The sequence below is a fragment of the Vipera berus genome (assembly GCF_964194415.1).
Source record: "Vipera berus genome assembly, chromosome: Z".
NCBI lineage: Eukaryota > Metazoa > Chordata > Lepidosauria > Squamata > Viperidae > Vipera > Vipera berus.
Window position 1 is genome coordinate 51,394,963 of NC_138205.1, and position 27,747 is coordinate 51,422,709.

Genomic DNA, 27,747 nt, shown 5'->3' on the forward strand with positions numbered 1-27,747 from the left:
TTATTCAGGTACACGTGGCCGAACTGGCCTTACCTGCCCGATCGCTAGTATTTATATGCCCGGCGTGCCCGGCGCTGGCCAACCCCCAGGCTCAGATTTCCCACACTAGCCCCTGGTCACCCAACCCAGTGTCCAGGAATTCCCGCCGTGCGGCTGGGCCAATCAGGTGGCCGGGCAGGTGTGTGCCTAACATAGCCTCTGGAGGTGTGTGCCTAACATAGCCTCTGGAGCCGGAGCTGGAGCTGGAGCTGGAGCTGGAGCAGGACTTGGAGCTGGAGCCAGACTCGGAGCCAGAGCTGGAGCTTCAGATGGAGCCAGAGTCAGAGGTGCTGGTGGTGCTGGTGGTGGCATTAGCTCCCTAGGAGGACAAAATAGAAACAAAGATTAATCCAAGTTAAATGGGTTAATAAAGATCAAAGATCTTTTGTTTCCTTGTGTGAACCCAGCATTTCACATTTTCTCTAAAGGAAGCAACAATTATATAATTGCTTTGTTGCAAAACCCAGGTGTTGCCTGCATGTTAGAGAATGCTTGTGTGTACCCAGGGCCTTACTTTTATGAATCTCAAGTCCAGCTTTCACAAAATGCCTAAGCAGACTCTTGTTCTTTTTTTCAAGTCTTTGATTCTTATATACATTTATTTCTTTTATGTATTCTCATTCCTTCAGCTTGTTAATTCATAGCTGAAAGTGGGATTTAAAGGATAACTGGGTTAAACTGTTGGACCAGGTGTGGGGAGACCCAAGTTCAAATCTCCACAAATGTTATGGAGTCCTCTGATTTGGAACCAGTCACTTCCTGGGATTAACCCGGCTCACAGGATTGTTGCTGTTGGGATAAAATGAGGGGGATTCTCCTATATGCTACCTTGAGTCCACAGAAAAGGGGGGCGGAGCCAACTGTCAGAGCGGGCGGCTGTGTGAACGGAGCTCTCTCCACGCACAACCTCTCACCCAGTGTTCGCGGGGGCTTTTCGGAGCTTCAGGAGGTCCTGTAGGGACATCCGAAGTTGCAGGCAGCCCGGAGAACCTTCATGAGCGGCGGTTCGTGTTGAAGATCCGGAGAAAGTCTGATGCGAGCGAACCGGGGAGAAGGAGGCCAGTAATGGCCGACATGAAGATCTGACAGAGGGACGGAGCTAGCACGTAAGCAGCGGGACAACGGTAGAGCGGAGCTGACGGAGAGTGTATCCGAATATTAAATAGGAAGCGCTTGTGAAAGAGGTACTGGTTCGAAGTGGGTGCCTCATGGAGAGGGAATAAGCGGCGATAGAAGTCTTGAGGGAGGCGTTTGGCAAAAACAGCAAGGGAAAGAAAGCCGAAGACTATATGACTGCATTTTAGCTGGAGATAAACTACAACAGGTCAAAGTCTGAGCTTTGGAGCCTTAGAGACTGAACTCTGGATTGTCGGGCGTGGAAAGCGATCAGCTTGGTCTAGTCTGGTCTATTCTGGTAAATTTTGAATTTGTGAACTTTTGAAACCTTTGAAACTCTACTCTACTTGTCACGGGCGGCCATTTGATTTAGCAATTTAGTAACTGGAGGTTTGTTTAGTGGGACACCTACTGGTCTTTGACAGCAGAGGAAGACGGAAAAGGTGCCAATTTCTGCGCCGGAAACGGGGAAAAAAAAAAAAAAGAAGAACGTGACTTTGAATATATTCATACTATAGAATTCTATTATATAAATTGCTTAGTTGGTAATAAGTATCTGGTGGTAACTGTTTTATATATTTTTTGTCATAGAGTTAAAAGGTTTATATAACACTCAGGGTATTACACATTGATAAAACGCTGCTATAATTGGGGAAACATGACAAGCATTTCGGGAGCAACTAAGCCTAGCGCTGGTAAAAAGGCGGCAGCACAGGGACAGGGGATGGCCTCAAGTCCCTCCAATCAGAAATCTATAGAGGATATGCTGCAAAGGGAAAGATCTAACTCGAATTCCTTTAAAGATTTACATGCCCTTTTGCAAAACCTACACGAGGCAATGGCCAAAAATCACGAGGAGATGAAGAGAGAAATAGGCCAAATAAGAAACGACACTGGTGAATTAAAGGGGAAGATCCAAGCGATAGATGATAAATTTGAAGGGATTCAACAACAATTAGTCAAAAATGAACAAAGACTTCAAGATATGGAAGCTAGAATGGAAAAAGAGGAAAAGAGAGTAGATGATCTAAATGAAACACTCCTTCAGGCTAATAAGGAGTTAGAAACAACAGTTATTTTTCTGGAAGCAGAAAAGGCTGCTCATTATCTACGCTTCCAAAACGTTCAAGAAAAAAGAGGGGAAGATCTGTTGGTCATGATGGCAGAACTGATGGCAAAGGCACTCGGTGTAGGGAAGGAGGAAATGCTGGCGGAAATTGATGAAACATACAGGGTCCAAACTAATTATGCGAGAAGGCACAACCTCCCAAAAGAAGTACATGTAAGGTTAGTTAAAAAATCAATTCGGGATGAGCTTCTGCATAGATCTAGAGAGGAACCATTAGAATTTCGGGGCCAACCAATCACCATCCTTAAACAGATACCTAAAAGGATGAGGGATCTGAGACGCGGCTATCAATTTTTAACATCTAAATTAATAAGAGAAAATGTAAACTTTAGATGGCTAACTCCAGAGGGTATTCTAGTTACGTGGCAGGATAGAAGGCATAGACTGGACACGATAGAGAAGGCAGAAGATTTCTATAAACGTCACTTCCATAGCCAAGAGGAAGCAGATTTAGAAGATCAAGATGGAAGGGAGGTAAGAGAAAGAGATACAATACGTGTGGCAATGGATGGGAAGATCTTAGCTACAGAGGATAGAAGGAACAAATCCGGTGAGTTAACAGAGAAACATGGAACTAGAGACAAGGAAGAGAGAGAGCCCCGAATCACGAGATCCACAAAAACCAAAAATAAGTAAGATGAAGGGAGGTGAGTGTAGTATTATGTCTGTGAATATTAATGGATTGAATTCGCCAGTGAAAAGGCGGAAATTTTTTAATAGGCTTATTCACCAACAATTGGATATCGTGGCAATACAAGAAGTCCATATAAAGGAACAACAAAAATATTTGTTAGTACAACCAAGAATAGGGAACCTATTCGTTTCCTTAGACCGACACAAGAAAAAGAGAGGAGTGGCACTATATGTAAACCCAAAATTGACTGCAAAACAAATTTATAACGATAAAGAGGGTAGAATACTGATAGTTGAGGTTATAATAAATCACAGGAAGGTCATGATGGTAGAGATATATGCCCCAAACCATAACCAAGAACAATTTTTCAAAACACTTCACAATAAGATATGTAGCATTGATTATGAGGAGATTTGTTTAATAGGAGATTTTAATGCTATCCTAGATACAAATTTGGATTATATGGGAAAGACGCTTAGGAAAAAGAAGAGAAGAACTCTACCGAGATCTTTTCTCAACTTGGCGGAGGAACTAAATATCCAAGATGTCTGGAGGGAAAGAAATCGTAAGGCTAGACAATATACATATTACTCCAACCGACATAGCTCATGGTCTAGAATAGACATGGTATGGATGACGAAAGAAATTAGTTCAGAAATAGACGAGGTACATATAGCGACAGGTACTTGGGCAGATCACAATCCTATTAAACTTATCTGGAAAGGCTCCAAAAAAATACCCAGATGGACGCTCCAAAGAGCAATTTTAAAAGAAGACGAATTCAAATCTAAGATGGAGAGAGAACTAAGTTTTTTCTTTAAGGAAAATAAAGCTATAGACACCTCAGTACAAAACAATTGGGATACAGCTAAGGCAATGATGAGAGGGGTAGCGAGGGCATATATGGTATATAAAAATAAGGGGAAAAGACAACAACGGGAAAGATTAGAAGAGGAATATAAGAGCTTAGAAGTTATACTCCAACAAGATCCACAAAAAGAGAATATCAAGCAATCTATGGATCTGATTAAACACAAACTTAACATTCTAGACAAAGAGAAATTAGCCCAACAATTGAGAAACACGAAACAAAATTTTTTTGAAAATGCAAATAAACCGGGCCGGTGGCTAGCATATAAATTGGGAAAACAAAAGGGGAAAAACTGGATTCACGAATTACGAGATGAGGAAGGGAGAATATTCCACCAGGAGGAAAAAAAAAAATTATAGACCAGGAATTTTATGAACGTTTATACAAAGAAGATAGTCAGGCAAGTGTGGAGAAAATGGAGGAATATTTTCAAAGAGCCAAACTACCCAAGGTCACAGAAGATACCAGAAATATGTTAAATGAGGAAATTCGACTATCTGAGGTGATAAAAGCTATTAATGCACAAAAGAATAATAAAGCATCGGGACCCGACGGTCTTCCATCAGAAATTTATAAAGAATTACAAAATATCCTAGCTCAACCCCTAGTGGAGGTATTTAACGCAGTATTAGAAGGCGCAAGGACGCCTAAATCTTGGCTAGAGGCAAACATAACCCTTATCCCGAAAGATAACACGGACCATACATTAATCCAAAATTACAGACCCATATCACTTCTTAACTCGGACTACAAGATATTTACATCAATTATAGCGGAACGATTGAAACGATTTCTGAATGATTTCATACACGCAGATCAGAATGGTTTTCTCACTAAGAGACACACTAAGCACAACATTAGAATAATATTAGATACATTGGAGTACTATGAATTACATAGCGAACAACAGATGGCATTACTTTTCTTAGACGCCCAAAAGGCATTTGACAACGTTAAATGGTCTTTTTTGTGCCAACAGCTTAGCTTTATGAATATGGGTGAAAAATTTATAAATATAATTAGGGCAATTTATGACAATCAGGAAGCAAAAATAATTATTAATGGGGAAGCATCTAGCAAGTTTCAAATTCAAAAGGGAACACGGCAAGGCTGCCCCCTATCACCATTGCTCTTTATATTGACTCTTGAAGTATTAACGAGAACTATAAGAAATGACCCAAAGATAAAAGGATTAACCATTAAAAAGGAAACCTTTAAATTGCAAGCTTTCGCGGACGATCTGGTTTTTATTATGGAGGATCCATGTCAGACGGGACCAAAGCTATTGGAAGAATTATCTAAATATGGTGAGGTTGCCGGACTGCGAATAAATAGAAATAAGACCAAGATGATTGTTAAAAATATGACCAATAAACAAAAAGGTAGTCTGGCCGGAATCATGGATATAGAAATAGTCAAGAAAATAAAATATCTAGGGATTAACATTACGGCTAGATGCACTTCACTCAAAAAGGATAATTATGATAATGTAGTGAACCAAATAAAAGGTGATCTGGAAAGATGGGGAAACCTAAAACTCTCATTATTGGGAAGAATCGCTGTCATTAAGATGAATATTCTGCCTAAAATCCTGTTTCTGTTTCAGAATATCCCAATTCAACTTGACTCTAAATTTTTTCGAAATTTGGATAAATTATCACTAAGTTTTATTTGGCAGGGGAAAAAACCAAGAATTAAATTGAAATATTTACAGGACACGAAGGAAAATGGGGGTTTTGGATTGCCAGACTGGGAATTATATTACCATGCCGCGGCCCTGAGCTGGATTAGAGAATGGGTAATCTTGAGAAATAGAAGACTATTAACTTTAGAGGGTCACGATTTGCAATATGGCTGGCATGCTTTCCTATGGACGGAGAAACAAGGTCTTTTCTCGCATTTTCAAAGACATCGGATCAGGCAAGCGCTACTTAATACTTGGAAAAAAATTAGATCTCACAATTACACCAAAATTCCGGTCTGGCTATCCACCCTTGAAGCGATAGTTTACCCAAATCTGTTTGATTTGGGTAACATAATCTCATACAAGGATATTCTGAATGAGGAGGGGGAATTGAAACTTAGGAATGAACTAGAATTACAAGGTATAAAACTCGATTGGTGGGCCTACTTACAAATCCAATCGAGATTTAGGAAGGATAAAAATGAATGGGGGATATATACCTCTGAAACAGCATTGGACAAAATATTATTGGGACCGGACTCTAAACAAATAAGGAATTTTTATAAATTACTTTTGGGATATAAGCTGTTTGAAGAGCAAGTGAAAGACCCCATGTTGACCTGGGCTAACAATTTAGGACATAACATCGACCTAGATACTTGGCAAACAATTTGGGATAGAAATAAAAGGATAACACTGGCCTCATCGTATAAAGAAAATTTATTTAAAATGTTTTACCGATGGCATCTTCCCCCAGCTCGCTTAGCAAAAATGTACACAACAGCATTTCCCAAATGTTGGAAGTGTTCTGAAGAGATAGGAACATACTTCCACACGTGGTGGTCTTGCAGTAAAACACAAAAATTTTGGAGAATGATTTGGATTTGGCTGAAAGAAATATTGAATCAAGATCTGGAGTTTAGTCCAGAACTTTTCTTGTTGGGAATCACGAAAGAGAAATATCCTAAAGATGTGCTATACTTAACGATCCATATTATCACAGCAGCTAGATTATCATTTGCGCAAAAATGGAAAAAGAATGAGATCCCAGGACAAAAAGAGGTTATTAGGAAAATTTGGGATTGCGCTGAAATGGACAAATTAACTTTGGAATTAAAGAATAAAGATCAATCAGACTATTATAGAATTTGGAACAAATTGTATCTTTGGATGGATAAAAAGAAAGGTCTCTATTAGGTTTTACAGACTAGCTCACTGTTTTAAATATTGTGGTATTTTATCGATTTGTAATCTAAGTGTATTTAAGTGTATTTTTGATGTACATATATACATGTATATATATATATATTTAAACATTGTAGACAAAAAGGTTTGTCAGCTCGCTGGTACTGTGTCCAATGTTTTTAAATAATAAAATTAATAAAAAAAAATGGTAAAACACACGTCTAACAAATAAAAATATAAACAAATATTTCTCTAGCATTGGTACCAGAAGCTGGTCAGTTGAAAAATATTCATGTCTCTTCTATAACTTGAGAGACTGTTAACCATCCTAGAGGAGAAGATGCAATAAAATAACAAACTAATTTTAGCCCATATGAAATCTGAATTTGTCACTGAACAAAATACAGACTTTTTTGTTTTGTTTTTGTTGCTCATCCAAACATAAAGGACTTCTTTTTTTATTAATTTTATTCATTTATAACAAAAAATATGAAAATACAAAAGAAATAGTAGAGGACAATAGTAGAAAAAGGGAAAACAAAAAAGAAAGGAGGGGGAGAAACAAAAGGCATTGACTTCCAACTCTCTCTCTCGCAGTAAAATCAGACATTAAAATCAAATCTCAGCCATTTCTGTATTGGCAAATCAGTCTAATCGGTAAAACCCAAAATCATAATATTATTTTTTCCACCTCAAGCACAAAGTCCAGAAGCAGTTTTCAAGGAGAAACAAAAGTACTTAGATTCTTTTCTTTTATCAGCACAATCAATTTGGCCATCACTGTTAATTCCATCAGCTTTTGTAACCATTCGTCCATTCGTCCATGGTGGGAACCGAGGCATCCTTCCGTCACCATATATAAAATCAAAGTTCCAATTTTTTTTCTAGTTCTCTTTCCATTAGACCCAGAAGGAAAGTTTCTGATTTAATCTTTATGTTCACTTTAAGAATTTTCTGCATTAATATATGAATCCTACTCCAATATTTCTTTGCCTTATCACATGTCCACCATAAATGATAAAAACTCCTTTCTTTACATTTACATTTCCAACATTCATTTGAAATACCTTTAGGGCTTTTCAACTGGTGGTATGCATACCACCAGTGGTAAGCGAGCACCTGGCTGGTGGTATGCAAGCCTGCCTAGGTAATTGGAGTGGGAAAGAGAAAAAAATTAATATGGAGCCACACAGACCTGGAGGAGATCAGTTGGAGCGGCAGAGCTTGCCTGAATCCCCAGGATCTGTGGCGACATACTAATTGGACTGGAGCTTCTGATGCACCCGGAAGAGAAAAGGAGGAGGGCCAAGAGAAGGAGAGGTATAAAAGGGGCAGACTGTCCTGGCCTGTTTTCTGAGGAGCAGCAAGAAAGGGTGAGTGAGCAAGTGTTGTGTTTTGGGGGGAAGGGCTGGCAAGTGAACGGCTCATTCCCAGCTCGCTTGCGGAAAACATGCTTCTTGTGAAGCCCCAGGATCAGTGCTGGGCTACTGATCCTGGGCTACTGATCCTGGGACTTCACTTAGCAAGAAGCATGTTTTCCTCAAACAAAATGAGCAGAAAGCAAGCAGAAAGCAAGAAAGGGGCAGGAACGCAGGATCGATGTGTGCAAGTACAGCTGAGCCGCACTTCTGCACCCAGAGCACGGCTTCTGAGCATGGGCGGCTTCCGAGCGCCGGGCAGCTTCTGAGCGCTGCCAGCTTCAGAGTGTCCCGCGTGGGGTGGCTTCCGAGCGCTCTGTGTGGGTGGCTTCCGAGCACCACTGGCTTTCGAGCGCCCCATGCCGCTGGCTTCTGAGTACTCTATTGTGTAGTGGGTCCGACGCAAGAGAGACGCCAGCCGGTGTGTGAGTTCAGCTCTTTATTGGAAGGGGAAGTGAACTGGGGAATGAGGGCTACCTGGCCTCCTTATATACCTGGCCAGGTAAGCTAACAGCCAATGGGGTTGGCCCTAGGTTTCCCGGCGAAACTGTCCAAGCCAACGCCCCCTGATGGCTGTTGCTATGCAGATGCCTGCATACATAACACCCTTCCCCCCTTAGAGAAGACCCACATAACAACAACAACATGCAACTACTATAACTATGAGTATAAATATAAAAAAACAGTGGTGTACTTGTGTGAGGATCACTTGCACACATAGTCCGACAGGTAGGCTGGTGTCCTGTGTGGACGGGTGGATCGTCTGGGTGTGCTTGGCCCCTGGGCTTGGACTGTGGGTTCCTGAGGCCTTTGTGCAGGGCTGCAAGGAGCCGGCATCAGGAAGTCCTCCTCCTCTGGTCCCTGCCCTGTGACGTCCTCAGCTGGGTTGACCCCTCCTGGAGTGTGGTCCTCCTGTTGATCGTGTGCGTTGAGTTCAGGGACGTGTGTGACACGCTCAGGGGCGTGTGTGACGTGCTCAGGGACTCTTCCTCTGAGCTGATCGATGTGTCGCCTTATGCGTCTGTCCCCCTCCACCCCTACAATGTACGAAAGGGGTCCAGTTTTCCCGACCACTGTCCCCGGAACCCAAGGATGTCCAGCCCCATAGTTCCTTGCCCAGACCAGGTCCCCCAGGTTGAGGACCCTGTGTGTGGATGATGATGGCAATGGTGATGGTAGTGATGCTGTTGGTGATGGTGCTGATGGTGATGTTGCCCTTCCGGTTTCGGCTGCTACCCGGTCTGGGTGTAGGCGGTCCAGCTTGGTGATGAGGCGCCGTCCCCATCGCAGTTCTGCTGGGCTCTTGCCGGTAGCCACGCATGGTGTTGTGTGTTGGGCTAGTAAAAATTTGGCCAGTCTGTGGTGCCAGTCCCCGCTGATGATGCGCCGGAGTGCGTCTTTGGTCGTCCTTACCATCCGTTCGGCCTGCCCATTGGTAGATGGATGGAAAGGCGCAGAGGTGGCGTGCCTAATCCAGTTCGCCTTCAAGAATGCCTGGAAATCAGCAGCAGTAAACTGAGGCCCATTATCAGACACAATTACGTCGGGGAGGCCGTGTGTGGCAAAGAGAGCTCTGAGCACCTGGATTGTCCTCCCCGAGGTCATGTTGGGGACAGGGACTACCTCTAACCACTTGGAGTGACTGTCCACCACTACTAAAAATAGTTGACCCTGGAATGGCCCCGCATAGTCAATGTGAATGCGGGACCATGGCGTGTGTGTGTCCTCCCACCGGTGTACTGGTGCATGTGGCACTTCTGGCCTGGATCTCTGGCACGTATAACAGGCCTTGACCCGATCCTCAACCTCCTTGTCCAACCAGGGCCACCAGAGGTAGCTCCTAGCCAGTGCCTTCATCCTGATCACCCCCGGGTGCCCTTCGTGTAAGGAGTCCAATACCCTGGCGTGTAGTGCGGGTGGAATTATGACCCTGCTACCCCAAAGGAGGCACCCTTTGTGTGTGGAGATTTCATCGCGTCTAATGAAATAGGCCTGAAACTCTGGTCCCGGGGATTTGTCCTGCCACCCTGTGCAAACCCATGAGTGCACCCTGCCCATGATGTTGTCTGTGGCTGTGTGGCTGGCAATGTCCTTGGCAAGAACTGGGCACTCGGGTAGTTCCTGCAGGGCTAGGATCTGTGTGGCTGGTGCTGGGTCTGGGTCGTGTGTGTCCAAGGGGAGCCTACTTAGACCGTCTGCGTGGCCCATCTCCTTCCCTGGCTTGTGTACCAGCTTGCAATTGTATGCTGCAAGGAAGATGGACCACCGGAGCATCCTGGGGGACAGAATCTGGGGGTTTTGCCTGTCTGTGGTGAACAGGCCCAGGAGTGGTTTGTGGTCCGTGAAGACAGTAAACTCCCTGCCATATAAGTAATCGTGGAATTTCTTGATTCCTGCCACGATTGCCAGGGCTTCTTTGTCTATTTGGGCGTAGTTTCTTTCTGCTCCAGACAGTGTCCTAGAATAGTATGCTATGGGGACTTGTGCCCCGTTGGGCTCAAGGTGGCTTAGGACAGCGCCCACACCATAAGGGGATGCATCACAGGCGATACAAATGGGCTTGGACTCGATGAAATGGGTTACTGTGGACTTGTCCGACAGCAATGCCTTCAGGGCCTTGAAGCTCTGATCATGGGTGGCCGTCCAGGCCCATGTTGCCTGTTTGTCTAGCAGCCTGTGGAGTGGTTCAGCGATGGCTGCCTTGTGTGGGAGGAATGTATGGTAGAAATTCAGCAGACCCAGGAATGCCTGAAGCTCTGCTTTGTTCTTGGGTGTGGGTGCTAGTTTGATGGCCCTCACCTTGGATTCTGTGGGGTGGATTCCCCTGGCGTCTACTCTGAACCCCAAAAATTCTGTGGAAGGAACACCTATGCTGCATTTTTCCTTTTTGAGTTTGAGGCCAGCTGTGCGCAGCCTTGCCAGCACTTCCCTAAGCCTACCTGCCAGTTCCTCTGCTGATGCTCCTGCGATCAGGATGTCATCAAAATAGGGGCAGACTCCTGGAATGCCCTTGAGTGTCTTTTCCATAACCTCCTGGAAAATGCCAGGAGCAACGCTGACTCCAAACTGCAGCCTGTTCACCCGGAACACCCCCCTATGGGTTACTATGGTTTGGATGTCAGCTGTTTCCCTAGTGACCATGAGTTGCTGGTACACCTGTGCAAGATCGAGCCTTGCAAAGATGGTGCCGCCTTGGAGGGAAGCGAGAACGTGGCTGACCGTGGGAACCGGGTAAGCGTGTGGGTTTAGGGCACGGTTCACCGAGCACTTATAGTCGGCGCAGATCCTTATTTCCCCGTTGGATTTGAGGGGGGTCACGATGGGGGTTTCCCACTCCCCTCCATCTACGGGCTCTAAGATTCCCTGGGCCACCAACTTGTCTAGTTCAGGCTCGATTTTGTGTTTGAGCGCAAAAGGGACTCGCCGCGGCCGGACCCTAACGGGGGAGACGTTCAAGTTAAGCTTGAACGATATGGGGGCCCCGGTGTACTTGCCTAATGACCCGTCGAAGACGTCGGCGAACTCCCGGCAAACGGCCTCAACGGAGTCCCCCTGGATCCGATGGATCCCGGATACTGAGATTCCCAGGGCCTCAAACCAGTCCAGCCCGACCAGGCTGGCTCTGCGGCCCTCTACCACTACAACATCCAGGTGCCCTTCATGACCCTTAAACCCCACTGAAATGGTGGCCTCCCCCTTCACCTTGACCGGCGAATTCTGAAAATCGGTCAGGGTTAATTTAGTAGGCCGTAATTTAATCCGTTGCTTGCTCCGGCTAATTATGTGGTTAAGGGTCTCGTCCGAAATAATCGAGACCGCTGATCCGGAGTCAAGCTCCATGCTGCAAGGGATGCCTTGCAAACGGATTGCTAATCTAATTTTGGGTTTGAGCAGCCGGCGGCTACCTGTGTGGTTAATGGCCAGCCGGCTCTCAACATAGCCAATTTTTGTTTTGGTGGGGGCCCCAGTACCTTTGAACGGCGGTTCCTCCGGCTGCAGCTCGTGGATCTCCTCCCGGGGGCAGCGGCTACGGCAGACGGCGGCTATGTGGCCTGTTTTCTTGCAGGCCCGGCACAGACCGGGTTCCCTGGCAGGCTTGGACGGCCCCGCAGGCCGCTTCGTGTGCTAGAATGGCGTCCTCGGCTTCCTGGAGAGAGACCTCCTCTCTTTCGAACAGGCGCTCCTGCAACTGCCTGTCGCGTAGGCCGCAAATCAGCCGGTCCCGTAGTCGCTCCTCCAAATTTGTGAACCTGCAAGCGACGGCAGCTTCCCGCAGGGCGGCGAGGAAGTCGGCGCCGGTCTCGTCGGGGCGCTGGTCCCTTTTCTCGAATTGTGACCGTGCGGCCACCTTGGAGCGCCGAGGCCTGAAATGTGTGTTGAGCCTGGCCACGAGGTCTTGATACGTGACGGTGTTGATGGCCTCCTGGGGGAACAGGTTCGCGGCGACTTCCAGCAGCGCTGGCCCCCCAAAGCAGAGCAGGGCGGCCGCCTTTGCACCGTCCTCCGATATCTGATTGAACCGCATGTATAGTTCAACGTGAGCCAGGTAATGGGCCCAGGTTTCGGGGTGGCGGGTCTCGAATTCACAGGGTTGTCCGGCTCTAGCCATGGCGGCAGTTGCTGTCTTGGTCGTGAATGTGGCGCTTGGCGTTGCCGGTTCGGCTGGCGGTCGTGGGGGGAAGAAGGAAAAATGTCTTTTCCTTCAGCTCGCGGAGCGTTTCCCCAGTGACTTCAGCTCTTGGTCAGCAGCAATCCCATCCTCGTCGCCACTATTGTGTAGTGGGTCCGACGCAAGAGAGACGCCAGCCGGTGTGTGAGTTCAGCTCTTTATTGGAAGGGGAAGTGAACTGGGGAATGAGGGCTACCTGGCCTCCTTATATACCTGGCCAGGTAAGCTAACAGCCAATGGGGTTGGCCCTAGGTTTCCCGTCGAAACTGTCCAGGCCAACGCCCCCTGATGGCTGTTGCTATGCAGATGCCTGCATACATAACATACTCCATGGTGGCTTCCGAGCGCCCCGCGTTGGTGGCTTCCAAGCGCCCCATGTGCCACCACTAGCGATACCTGGCGAGAAGGCGGAGAAGCATCTGGCTGCTTTTCCCTGCTGTGAATTGATGTGGGAAGTGTTCAACTTCAGGCATGATTGCCGAAGCTAAGGAATTGCCTTCCTATCATACTTCCACGTTCTTCGCCTCTCTGCTTTGTTCCGTCAGAGAAATCCCTGTCTTTCCAAGAGAGGCAGAAGTGATTTCCCTTTTGCAAGCAGGAAATCTTGCAGGTCTCATCACAAGGAAGGAAACCCCAGATACGGGGAAGACAGGGAAAATGTGTGTGTGTGTGGGGGGGGGGGAATCCCCGGCTGCAATTCCCATGCAAGATTTCCTGCTTGCAAAAGGGTGATCACTTCTGCCTCTCTTGCGAAGACAAGGATTTCTTCAGCAGAGAATGCCAGCAATCCAGGGTGGGGATGTGGGCAAGGAAGGGAAACCCTTCCTTGGAGCATCTGGGATGGGGGAACCCTCTGCCCCACTGCCTGCCTTCTCCTTTTTTTCTGCAAGGGGGGGGAGGAGGAAGGAGGCGCAGAAGCAGCGGGTGAGATTGCAGCCCATCCCAGAGAAGGGGAAGGAAGAGCCAGTTGGAGACTGCGTCTTTCTCCCCCCATCCCCAGAGGGAGAAGCCCCCCTTGCCTGCCCGCCACCCCAGCCATGCTGTACAAAGCTGCCAGCCACACGACACGCCTGGGCATGGCGGGTCAAGCGGCACCCTGGGCAAAGAAGAGGCACGCGCATGGCCACCTTCAAGCATGTGCTCTCCTCTGCCACTGCGCATGCACAGGCAGGGCCATGATGGCGCCGATTCACTTCACCTGCAGCCACTCCATGTGGTGAAAATGTTCTGCTGCCTGCCAAAACCAGGGAGGGGTCTGGGCGGCGTAGCACAGGACAATGGGAGGAAGGAAGGAAGGAAGGGAAGGAAAGAACAAAGAGGGAAGGAAGGGAGGGAGGGAGGGAGGGAGGGAGGGAAGGAAGGAAGGAACAAACAGGGAAGGGAGGGACAATGGAAAGGAGGAAGGGACAAAGAGGGAGGGAAGAAAGGAAGAAAGGAAGGAAAGAAGAAAGGTAGGGACAATGGGAGAGAGGGAGGGAGGGATGAAAGGCACCCACCCCAATCCCACCCCATTCCACCAGAGACCCACGGATTTCCACACACACACAGGCACCCTGCAACCTGAGTGATGAGCTGGCCACACACCCCCAGCCATTGACTTCGCTTGTTGAAAAGTTGCAAAAGTTGATCACATGAACCTGGGACATAGAACGTCATAAGTATGAATCAGTTGCCAAGCATCCGAATGTAAGTCACATTACCCTGGGGATGCTGCAACAGTCATAAGTGTGAAAAATGGTCATAAGTCCCTTTTTCCAGTGCCGTTGTAACTTTGAACAGTCACTAAGGGAATTGTTGTAAGTCGAGGACTACCTGTACTTTCCTTTTTTTTGGTCAAGTTTTTGACACCTTGCTGGACGACTGGTGGTACTCGGATAGTGCCTTATTCTAAAAGTGGTACAATAGGTGAAAAGGTTGAAAAGCCCTCTAGATAACTTGTGTTAAATACCAATGATAAATCATTTTGTAGAAATTTTCTTCTAGGACTAGGTTATAATTCAATGTTAATTTAAAGTCTTTTATCCATATATTCTCCCATGATTCAAACATCACATTATACCCAAAATTCCTTGCCCAGTGGATCATATGGTGTTTTACACGTTCATTCTCCAAATTCAATTTTAATAACATTTTATAGACCTTGGCGATTATATGATCATCACTACCACTTAGTAGGATTTCCAATTCCTTTTTAGCGAACTCAAAACCATGGTCTTTTTTGTCTAGTTTAAATCTTTCCTTCATTTGTTGATAGGTTAACCAGTGACAAGCGTGACCTTCTAATTCTAATTCTTCCCTAGACTTGAGGATGGGGTTTCCAGAATGGAAAGATACTATTTTACCATCCTCCACCAGTCTGGATTCACCACCATTTCTTTTCTAAAAAAATAAAAGCTTCGGGAGGACACTCACGGGGGCAATTTCATAAAAAGCCTTGTTTTATATTTGTTCCAAACTCTTAACATGGCACGTCTAATAAAATGTTTATTAAAATCAACATTAAGGCTTGAATGGCATTAATGGTATGATAAAGTCAAATATAAAGGATTTCTATTGCTTTTCCTTCGGGACTGACGCTAAGCCTGAAAGCTTCTACTCATTAAAGGCATACCTGTTCACACAGGTGTTGAAGTGGTTCTGCACCCTTGCTGCTCTAGGTTAACAGGTTTGGGGGGATTTAAATAAAGATTCTGGGTGGATTTATTCATTTAACAAACGTTGTTTCTGTACCTGTCTTCATATTGATGTTCACTCCTGGAACTGCCTGGACTTGTCCCTGCAGTTTTCTTGGAGAGATTTCAGAAGTGGTTTGCCATTCCCTCCTTCCCAAAGACTGACTGACCCAAGGTCACCCAGCTGGCATAATGCCTAAGGTGGGACTAGAACTCACCATCTCCCGGTTTCTCTCCTAGTGCCTAAAACATGGCATCAGACTATCAATTGTAGCTGTTTGTAAAATGTAAATTTAATTTTATCCTCACTTTTGGATTGCTAAAATATGAGGAAAATATAGTTACATTTGAAAAACAAAGTACTTAATTGCAGGTCATAAGCCCCTATGGTGTAAAATACCTAATAAAGTCAAAATTTAAAAAATTCAATGAAGTACCATAACTGTTCTTACAATACCTTTAACTCTACTCAATTATGTTGGAAACAACTCTTCTACTAATTTCATTTCAACAAAAATGCAGAATTGCTGTGGTGCTTGAAATTTTAAAGAGGAAAACAATATTAGTAAAGTAATCTCCCTTTACTTCTTTGTCAGTAAATTTAAATTTAACATACAAATATTAGTAAATCTTTTGTAGCGCCTGTAGTTACTTACAGTTTTTCCACAGTAATAAACTCAGGGATTACTGGAGGTCTGATAAGTAAAGAAGAGCAGAAATTACAGAGTTTGTTGTAGAACAATATATTTGCAACTTGTATAGTTTGGTTTGTTTTAATGTACAGTTTTTGTACATTGAGTTTGTAAACAAACTTATTTTCAAAACAATATTACATACATTTCCTTTGCCTGCGTTCAGAGAAAACAGCCACAGCCAGAAAAGCAAATTAGTATCCCCAGCAAACTATAGAAGCAGTATATGAAAAGATTAGAACAACCAAATTTTGCAGTCTGCAAAGGCAACAGCTACAGTTTCACACATTATTAATTCTCGCAGAATTGTTGTGGCTTTTTTCAATGGAAAAAAAAAGTTCTATAGAATGCCACACTTTTACTTCTATTCAATTTATTTGCAAAGAAAAGCAACTTAGATGATTAAAGGCCTGGAGAGTAAAACATATGAACAACAATTGCAGAATTTGAGAACGGAAGAAGAGAAAAGGAGGACTAGCGGGGACATGATAGCAGTACTCCAGTATTTGAGAGGCTGCCAGAAGAGGAGGAGGTCAATTTATTTTCCAAAGCACCAGGAGGCAAGACAAAGAAATAATGGATGGAAATTAATCAAGGAAAGAAGTAACCTAGAATTAAGGAGAAACATCCTAACAGTGAGGACAATTAACCAGTGGAGCAGCTTGCCTTCAGACAAGAAGAGACTGGACAGCCACTTATCTGAAATGATATAGGGTCTCCTGCTTGAGCAGGGAGCTGGACTAGAAGACCTCCAATGTCCCTCCCAGCTCTATTCTGTTCGGTTCCATTCCGCTCCGCTCCGCTCCATTCCATTCCATTCCGTTCCGTTCCGTTCCGTTCCATTCCATTCCATTCCATTCCATTCCATTCCATTCCATTCCATTCCATTCTATTCTATTCTGTTCTATTCTGTTCTATTCTATTCTATTCTATTCTATTCTATTCTATTCTATTCTATTCTATTCTGTTCTGTTCTGTTCTGTTCTGTTCTATTCTATTTCTTCTCAATATTTGCGTGGCTGCCCATAATTCTGGGTGGCTCATAACAAAGAAACCAATAACTATACAACCATAAAATGAGAACAAAAATCCGTCTTCTCAGTCATCCCCCTGGGATGTACCACCATCAGCTTCAGACATTCTTTCTTCCATCCCTGCACCCAGGTAAAAGCTCAGGTTTTGACAGCCTTCCAAAAGGCTGAAAAAGTGAGGGCTTGCTGAATCATTTGGGGAAGAGTATTCCATAAGGTAGGCACAACCACAGGAAATGGCACACTTCCAAGCTCCCACTAGAGGGCAAGACCTCAGGGAAGGGACCTGGAGCATACCTACCCCATCTGATCTGGTAGGATGGGCAGACACTGTCAGGAAGAAGGGATCCCACAAATATCCTGCTCCCTGCTATGTAGGGATTTAAAAGTGACAACCAGCACCTTGAATTACACCCAGAAGAAAGCTGGGGGACAACACAGCTCCTACCACAGAGGTGTAACATGGGCAAACAGAGGAACACCCAATACTGCACGTGCCACTGTTTTTTGGACCAGATGTAGCTTCTGAGTTACCTTCAAGGGCACTTGAAGTGATCTTCAAAGACAGCCCCATGTAAAGTGCACTGCAGTAATATAAATTTGGAGAAATGCAAATTTGTCCCAAAAATTTTGTAATGAAAAAAATAAAGATGTCCTCTAACTTGCAAAATGGGACTATTCCCTCTATAATTTTACTTTGTCATGGAGGGGAATTCACTGGAGAAAGCAAAGATATTTGGAAGAGTTAGTGGTAAAAGAAGTCCAGGCCATGAAAGAACATGGTGGCTGGACACTATCAGATCTGACATTAGCCAGAGCAGACAAAAACTCAAAGAAGTTATTGCAAGATTGGAAGATGTGGAGAGACTTGGCCCATAGAATCACCAAGAGTTGGACATGACTGAATGCATCACCACCATTGTTGTGTAGCCGGTTCTTGCAGGAATTGAGCAAGACGGAAGGTTCAAAACAGCAACATGCTTTATCAAAGGTCAAAACAGAACAGAAGCAACAAGGGAGCTGCTGTGCAGCTGTTTATACGGTTGGCCAATAGGTGGCGACCAATAGGTTTGAAGCATAGGTTTCCCGCCCAAAGACCTACTTAGCCGGCTGGAGACAACCAGTCTGGGCCGGATAGCACCCACTACAACATACACATGAACTAGCACTTAGCAATTTAATGCAAGCAATTAGCAAGCAGTGCAACAAGAGCAAACACTTACAACATAGACACAAGGCCAATACATTACACCCATCATCATCAGATTTTTGCCAGTTTCTTTCTTGAAATATGTGCCAAAGGGAAAAAGAAAAGAAAAGGGAAAGGAGAGGGGAGGGGAGGGGAGGGGAGGGGAAAGGAAGGGAAGAGAAGAAAAGAGAAGAAACAATACCTTGCGTTAGCGCAATTACATATGTTTTCCTCTTCTGTGTACTCTTCATCATGTAATTTTTCAATCATAACTTCTTTCCTTATTTCATCTAGAGGTTGATACATGTCTTCAACCCAAATGTTTGTCTGAACATGAGGAAAGGATGTTAAAAATGATCATAAAACTTCATTCTAAGTTTTTAATTTATATGTTGCATTATCATTTTATTTGAATCTCAAATTCCAATTCCTGGAATGGAGGTTCTTCCTGAAGGAATATGTGACTAGCAAATTAGAGCAAACTTAATTGTGAACTCCTAATTAGGTCACCAGTTTTAGCTCCCTCTTTATCTACAATAGGGATTCCTGGAACATATTTTGTACTTCTGCCAATTAGTATTAGTAGCCAGTAACATTAGTAGTTAGTAACTGTAATTTTAAAAAATTCCCCAGTCCTAGTATTCCTAAATTTTGCAAGGGGTGTTGGGTTTAATATATGTCATTTAATTTGGGCTTAGTTATGATCTATGAAATAAATGCATGCTTTAATATTGTTTGAGAATGAGGCTTTTATCAATTCATCTAGTTGATACAAATATACTTGCAGTAAACAAAGCCATCTTTGTTAATATTGGTATATTTAATAAGTCACAACTGGTTATAGCAAAACTTTTCTTCTGAAAAGATCTCATAGGAATAATATACAAAATACATAAAACTGTATGACATGGTTTGCACACCTGACTCAATACACTTTACACATTAAGTTGCAAATAAGCCATATTTTCATTTCAGGTTTTGTGAATCCAGCCATTGTGATTTATTCCAGAAATAATTTTCTGGTCATCCACAGTTTGGCACAATGTGGGAACTGCAGTATGTCATAAAAAGGTCTACCAAAAAGGTTCAAAATACTGCTTTTTTCTAAATACTATAGCATGTATTTGGGCATTTCAAACTGTCAGTCATCTAGAAATCACAGGTGTAGGACAGGCTGGGATTAAGACCATTGGCTATTCCAACAGCCTCCTTCTCCTTCTCCACAGAGAAGCCAGAGTGGTTCTGAATTACTTCTATGTGGGCAGAAAATAAGGGTGCCTCCTGTTCCTGAAGACAATGGATTGGCTTACAGGATCCAGAAGAAATGGAGAGAAGCGAGGGAAATGGCAAATTCAGGAGGAATGGCTGGGAAGCTGCCATCTTTATCCACACTACTGCAGTGCTGGCTTAGATGACTTTAAAATTCAATGAGAGACTTTAAAACAGGAGCAGTTACCTTTAAAGAGAGTACAGCAGATGGCTCTAAACATCAGTTGCCAAGTAAAAGCCAACCTTTGTTAAACACTGCAACCCAATCCTAACGTATATGTACTCAGAACTAAGCCCCATTGAGTTTAATACACTCGCAAAATGACAGGATTATTTTTTATTTATTTAAACAAATTTATGGCAGCCTGCAAAATCTAAAAAAAAAATCCACCACCCAGTCACATTACTACCACCACCACTACTACTACTACTACTACTACTACTACTACTACTACTATTATTATTATTATTATTATTATTATTATTATTATTATTATTATTATTATTATTATTATTATTATTATTATTATTATTATTATTATTATTATTCAGGCTTGCCTAAGCCACATCTGTAATACTTGTGGTTGCTTCTACATTTACACACCTGTTTTTCCAGTGTACCTCTCTCCATTCTATCCAGAAGTGTCCTTAAAGAAACAATAAAAGAAAAAATGGTGAAATGTTAGCCTGGATAAAACCCTTTTGACAATATTCAAACAAAATGTGGCATACATTTCTGTATTGGAAAATTACACAAACTCTTATGAATATGAAAGATGTACCCGGAAAATAAGTTCTAGCATCATTTTTCAAGATGCTCATAATATAAGTGCTACCCTAAAAATATGCCCCAGTGAAGATCATCAGCCAGATTGACGCATTTAGTACCATATTTTCCCCAAAATAAGATCTAAGTGTAAAATAAGCACTAATGCTTCTTTTGAAGCAAAAATTAATATAAGACCCGATCTTATTTTCAGGGAAATAGGGTATATATTTCTGTTTCTCAACATAAGACTCAAAAGATCTTTTCAGTCACAAGACACGTTTGTGCACATAGAAGCAGTATGCAGATAATAGAAAGCTTAATTGCCTCTTATGCTAAAACACACACTGGCAATTGTCTCCAAGCTTTAAGAGTGCATGTTGCAGGTAACCACATATTTCTTTGGGGATTTTTGGCTTCATTAGCTTGCATGCTCAGCTTGGCATTCTCAAGTTTGGCATTAGTTTGGCGCTGAAAATAGTTTAAAGTTGCCAAGAGGAGAGGGGGACTTATGGGACCAGTTGGGGAATATAGCAGGAAGCCAATGCTATACATACAAATTCAGACAGCAAAAACGCAGATTATTCAGCAATGTTCTCAGTGTTTTCAACTTTTACATGCAACATCCTATGCACTAAAATTTGCTTTTCAAAGGTGAAACTCATAGGTGCATTGCCAAAATAATCTTGAGACTGGTCCTCATAAGAGCATTTTTAGAGTAGAGAGTTGCAAATAACTAAGTATCTTCAGGCAAGAGTTACCGTTTTTCCAGAGAAGTCCCTTCCATTTCCTTGGCAGTTTGATGGGAACGGATCTCTTTAATCTAAAAAGAGAGCTGTGGTTATGAGGGATAAATGTAACGATTTTTCACAATGAGGAAAAAGAATCAATGACTGGCACAGAGAACAATGTCTTTTCTCTGTTTCTCCATGAGAAACTCTTCGTTTTCTCCATCGTCTCTGTGTGAAAAGGTCTGCGGCCTTCAACTTGGTTTTGATAAGGCTTCTAAGAAGGTCTTATGAAGCAAATCAAGCCTACCAGCCAGATGTTCACTATCAGAACTGGAGATGGAAAGAATCCCACTCAATACATCCATTTATTTGACTCCCTCCCCAATAATTTTACAAAAATCAGTGCCACCCTTTCTTGTGATGTTGCTATATCACTGCCACATCTGCTGTGGCTCTTTGAGGCTGAATATATTATATTTAATTTTGGCTGCAGTAATGTGGTCCCCCTGAGTCAGTGTTTAAGGAAATGTTAGCTCTGGGGGATGTCCAGTTAGGTATCACGGTATGACAGGTGTAGGAAGATGGGGTTCCATCTTCCACATTCGATTTTGCCCCACTGGGGACCCTAAAAAGGGTCGAAAGTCATCCCAAAGAGGTGATGAAGAAGGAGGGGACACTCGTCGATCGCGGAGGGGCAGCCTTTCTGCTGGATCTGAGGAAGCCCTCCAAACCGGCGGGGGAAAGACTGGATACATTTGTGTGGCCAGTTAGACGCTCCTGACAACCAAAGATAAGCACTAACTAGCAATTTTTGAGCAATGTGGATGGAACTGGGTGAGACTTTATTCTTTTTTTATGACCTTAATACTACTCCCCTGGAAAAAAGAATGCCCAAAGCAAAGTATCCTCCCCGATGAGAGAGGGAAGGGAAGTTTTTGCCTCACTCCCTCAGCAAATTAATTGCTTTGGGGAAACATAGAGAAAACTACAAGATCAATTTGGAATTAATGCAGATTAATACAGCTTTGAAATTTGGGGACTAAAAATACCTTTGAGACTTTTTTTTAGAAAAGATATTTGAAAGTCTGTAAAATAGGCTTGGATTTGGTAAGCTGGAGGGTGGAATCAATGACATCTAGTGGCACTACAATTTATTATGCTTAAAGGAAACTTGGCTTGAAGCCCGGACTTAAATAAGACTCTTTGTTGTTCCTGGAAACTCACTTTTGCAGACTGCAGCTGGGAAAAGGGAAAAAAAACGTTTTGGGCTGCTTATCTGTGTTGGACAATAAAGCCTACATACAAAAACAAAATGGGTGTTTCATACTTAGCCTCAAATGATAAAAAGCATCTTTAACACTTGTCTCCAAAGTCCCCAGCTTGATATACCAACAAGAAAATGTTAATGAATCTCAGAAAGAAATTCTATGTTTAAATCAATCCAAGAGACAATTGTTTCATTTCATGATACCAAAAATAATGCAAATGAGATAAAAGAATGATTTTCTAACCTAAACTTACGAATCCAGACAATGACTACAAAAAGGGAACTAGTAACCTAGAAAACAGAAGGAAAATTAGAAGAGATCTAAAGATCGAGGACCTAAAGGAAGGAATTAACAGACAGATACAGAGAAATAAAAAATTAGAAGATGCAGTGATAAAACTGGTAATGGAAAAGATATCTTACTTGTCAAGATCTCAGAACACATTTGAAGATAAGGAAGAATAGCTGATTGAATGGATGATAAAACTGTTAAGAGAAATGCTGAATATAGACAAACAAGAAAGGAAAAAAACACTGAAGGAGAAGGATGGAGGCTGTTTAATGAATATAAATGGGTTGAGTGTTCTTCCAAAAATACTTCAATCAAATAATTAGAAGAATAGGATTTGTAACTAGAATATTATACTTTGTTATGAGATGGGAAATATGAATTCTATAAAGGTTTGAATAAGGAAAGTTTTTGGTTATCTAAATATAATTTATTATGAGAAAATTATATGTGATAGAGATATTTTGAACATTGATGGGAAATTATTTTTTTTAAAAGCAGGAAAAACAGGATATTGATTGACCAAATGGATTTTAAGTGCAAATGCAATTGAGATATTTTCTGGCTAGAAAAGATATTATAAACTGACATTATGTATAATACCAGAAAATGTGACGAAGATGTCTATATTTAATTGTATATGGATTAACAGTAACAAGAATTGTATTTGCCCACCAGAAGAAGAGAGGGTCAAGGAAGCACTGGATGGTGTAGTATTGGAATTAGACTGAGAAAGTTAGTATCTACCACTGAATTACCAATGGATCCAGACAACATGTTGTTTATTAAGTACTCATGATTGTAAAATTAGAAAATTAATAAAATATGTGTATAAAAAAGGAAATTAGCTCTTCACTAAAGCAATATATTGAGAGTTGGAGAAGTTTGTTTTTTCATTATTCGGCTTTGAGAGATAGTGGAATAATAAATTAAAATAAGGATCTCTAGTAAAATACTTTAGCTTACCTGAACTATTAGAATAATAATAATCATAATAAACATTGTCACCAAAAAAGCCAACATCAAATAAATAAGGTAGACTTTGCCATCTTGTGGAATTTTCTGTCTTGCTGTCTGTAAGGTTAAACAAAGAGAAGCAAAAGCCTTCATGTATTGCAACATTTTCTTCATCCTGACTAATGACATTGTGGACAACTTGTACTCATCAGTATATATCAGACTGTTCTGTAACTGCTTAGTTCTCAGATAATGCTAAGCTAGAATTTGCTTAATTTGAATGTTTTAGCCCATATTATCACACCTATAAAAATTTAGCAACAACTAATCTGTAAACCCATATCTTGAAGTTAGCTTACTAATCCATAATATGTTTTATCAGGTTTTATTATCTTGAACTTAAGAGCCCTGGTTTATTATTGGTTTATACTTTGTTATACCAGAGGCCCTTACCAATTCATGGTAAACTCAAGGCAAGACAAAAGCAAGTTTCAGAATTTTTGTTCCCCTCCACGCAGTCTTGTAACTTTCCCTAGCAACTTTTCCCCATCAGTTTGGTCTGCTGAATACAAGACAGACGGAAGAGTCTGAGGTCTGTCTGCCAAATCATCCATTATCCCCACAAAACCTGACAAAATACCCATTGGATTATATCAGTCTTATAAATACAAGTTCATAATAAACCCACTTGGGAATTAATTAGTGAATATGCAAGTCATATATTTTATATAAAAATGTTTACAAAACATTAAAGTCTGCATTAATCACTGACCAAATGTAGTCGTATAAATATAGATGGAAAAAGTATTATTGCTGCTAGGACATGGCAGAAACCATATGTGTCAGGCTAACAAATATTTTTTAAAAGTACTCAACAATTAGGTAAACAAGCGATGATTATTTCTTTATGTGCAACACTGTGTATGGATTATTACAAAAATTTCAATTAAAGTAAGTCTTATTTGGTATTTTTTAAATATAGGTATCCATTGTATATTATCCAAGGTTCATTTTCCTATTGTTTAGGAAACCTTTGCCAAATTTAGTACTAAAACAATTCTTTAGATATTTATTACAATATCCATTTTGTCCTTTTAAAATAGCGTGTCAAATTTCAAAACCAGAAATTGTTGATAAATCAGTCAGAGACAATTATTCTTCATCATCATTATCGTCATTGTCATCATCTTGTGCAGGAAACATTTAACTTTACCATTGTTCTGTAAATCCCTTTTCTTTAAAGACCAGTGTAAAGATCTTTACACAAGAGAAATTGCAACAACTTTATATATATATATATACACACGTCACTTTTGCTTGAGAACAGACATGGGAATCATAAGAGAAATGGTGTTCGCACATTACTATAAGCAATCTAAAAGGGCTTTTACTCTAAAAGGGTAACTGCTTTTATAGAAATGAATGTGCAAATAATTTGCACCAATTTGGTCTCTTGGGGGGAAAAAAGACACACATCTAGGTAATCAAATCTTGGTAAAGCTCCTAAGAGTGCGCTTCTTATGACTACTTATCTAGGTCGCTTTTACCTCATCAGAAGGCTTCTCCATTTTTCTGGAGCTTGCTGTAGGGATATGGTTTACATTTTTAGGCGGCAACAAGTAGAACTTCCGCAGAGCAGATAACCTCTCAATTTCTGCTGATTGAATGATTTCTTTCAGGATATGATCCACAGGACAAATTTGGATAGCGTGTTCTTTGCAGGTTTTTTTGATGAAATACATAAACAGGCCAATTATGTTCTTGGAAACCTTTCTGGATTCCTCAGGCTCAACTTCTTTCTCAATAACTTTCTCAGAGTTTTGTTCACTTGGAGTATTTTCCTTTTTTGCCTGCCCTGTGATTATAATATGTTTTACATGGCTGGGCCTTGCTGATCTGTTGGTGGACTTCAGAACAAAGACCACCTTACCAGCCCCGTCCTTACCGCTATCCTCCACTACAATAGAAGAAGTCAAAGGAGGGAGCTCTGTTGGAAGATGTAAAATGGAGAACTTTTGTAAGGAATGACCTGATTCTTGATGAAGCCTGTTAAGGGAAGAAATGTGCTGAGGCTTCCCTATTTCTTCAGCCATAGTATGGGAAGTAGGCTTTACTTGCTTTCCGGCAAAATTTCCAGTGTTTTTTGCAAATCCTCGATATTTTCCAAGCCATTGACCTTTCTGAGCTGCTTTATAGCGGCTCTTTACCCTTTCCAGATGGCTTTTAGTTTTCAAGCTGATTTCACCAGAGGTTTTTGAAATTTTTTTAGCCAATTCCTCTTGGATCGCCAGCTCGTGAGTTTTCTCTTCATATTCTATAATTTTTGCTTTCAGAGCCACCTGTAGCCACCTCTTATGGTTTGGAGGCACTAGTCCCCCTACCCGCTTCCCCCGATTTTTCAGCCACTCTAACTGAAGCAGGTTTCCCTTGCTCTCTACCAATAGGATCCCAACTAAGAAAAGAAAAGCAGAGATGGCAAACCATCCCATTTTATACATCTCCTATTTGACCCCAAAATGGATGCCTTAGAGTATGGCAGCCAACATTAGCGGTCACTCTCTGTGGTTACTAAGCAACCACTTGTCATTCCATATGGAGGCTGCAGGAGAAGGCCATGACATTTCAAGGGTTCTCTTTGGTTGTGACATCATTTTACCACAATTGCTGATATCATAGAATTGCCAGAACCATGGCAACAAAATAGGTAGTGATCTCTTTTTTTAGATAATGAGTTGACTTTATGAGATCATTCAGATATTTGCAATTATTTTTTTTGGGTGAGCAACACAGTGGGAAATATCATACATTTCAATGGGAAATCAGATTGTAGGACCTGGCTGTCATTCTCCAGCTACTAAAACATATTATTGCAAATTACGTAAAGCTAGAAAAAAGGGGGATATTAGTGGAGGGAGGAGGGTAGGAGCACTTAGACTTATATACTGTCCCATAGTGCTTTACTCTCTGAGTAGTTTCCAATGTCAGCATATTGCCCCCAACAATCTGGCTCCTTGGTTTACTGACCTTGGAAGGATGGAAGGCCTTTGAGCCCTTTAGGATCAAACTCCCGGCTGTGGGCAGAATTAGCCTGCAATAGTGCATATAAGATAAGTAGAAGATAGCAGATAAATTATAAAGAGATATCCCTGTGCAGCATCCAGCTATCTTCTTTCCACTCAAATTTATTTATTGTCTTTGTGTTAAATTACAAGCAGTGGAATTTCGCTTATATGAGTACCATCTCTGGGACAATTATCAACATTGAGAATATTAAAAATGACTACTCAGGAAAAAGAAGCTATAATAGCAAAAATGACCCTAAATAAGTTAAAATGTTTTCCAGAACAGCTTGTTCTTTAGAATATTAATATTAATAAGGCTAAAACAAGCAAGTATGGAGTATTTTTTCTTTTGAAATGTAAGGGTAAAAGTCATGGTCTTAATTAACTACTTTTAAAATAATCTGAAGCCCTGTGTTGTGCTCTGGTGAATGGTTGAAATTTTCCAATTTTTATGAACCCCTGATTGGCTAGAAAAAGGGGTAAATGAATGAATAAATAAATAATATTCTTTGACCGCAAGAGGGAGCTACGAAGATGTTTAACTCTGAGCTGGAGTCTGTAGTCAAATTTTTGAAAAGTTCATACAGAAAATAATATATCACTTAGGGGCCAAAGACACTAATTATACAAAGGATATTAAAAAAAAGAACAAGAGATACAATTAGGTATAGAAAATCACCAACCTACTGTGCCAATTCTACAAATGCTGTATAATGCAAATGTTGTTGTTAGTTGCGAAGTTGTGTCCGACCCATCACGACCCCATGGACAACATTCCTCCAGGCCTTCCTGTCCTCTACCATCTTCTGGAATCCATTTAAGCTCATGCCTATTGCTTCAGTGACTCCATCCAGCCACCTCATTCTCTGTCGTCCCTTTCTTCTATTGCCCTCAATCTTTCCCAGCATTAGGCTCCTCTCCAGTGAGTCCTTCCTTCTCATTAGGTGGCCAAAGTATTTGAGTTTCAACTTCAGGATCTGGCCTACTAAAGAACAGTCAGGGTTGATCTCCTCTAGGACTGACTGGTTTGATCGCCTTGCAGTTCAAAGGACTCACAGGAGTTTTCTCCAGCACCAT

The 27,747-nt window shown here is 42.0% G+C and overlaps 1 protein-coding gene across 1 annotated transcript; it reads right to left on the reverse strand.

The window, feature by feature from the left end:
* LOC308678977 (uncharacterized protein) lies at positions 1–27,747 on the reverse strand (the record flags this gene model as incomplete). Its single annotated transcript, XM_081346208.1, has 9 exons — positions 1–358; positions 16,074–16,112; positions 18,532–18,656; positions 20,203–20,245; positions 21,126–21,187; positions 23,618–23,725; positions 25,156–25,322; positions 26,633–26,696; positions 27,727–27,747. The coding sequence occupies 9 exons, from the start codon at positions 27,745–27,747 to the stop codon at positions 187–189; spliced, it is 801 nt and encodes a 266-aa protein (XP_081202334.1). The 3' UTR covers positions 1–186.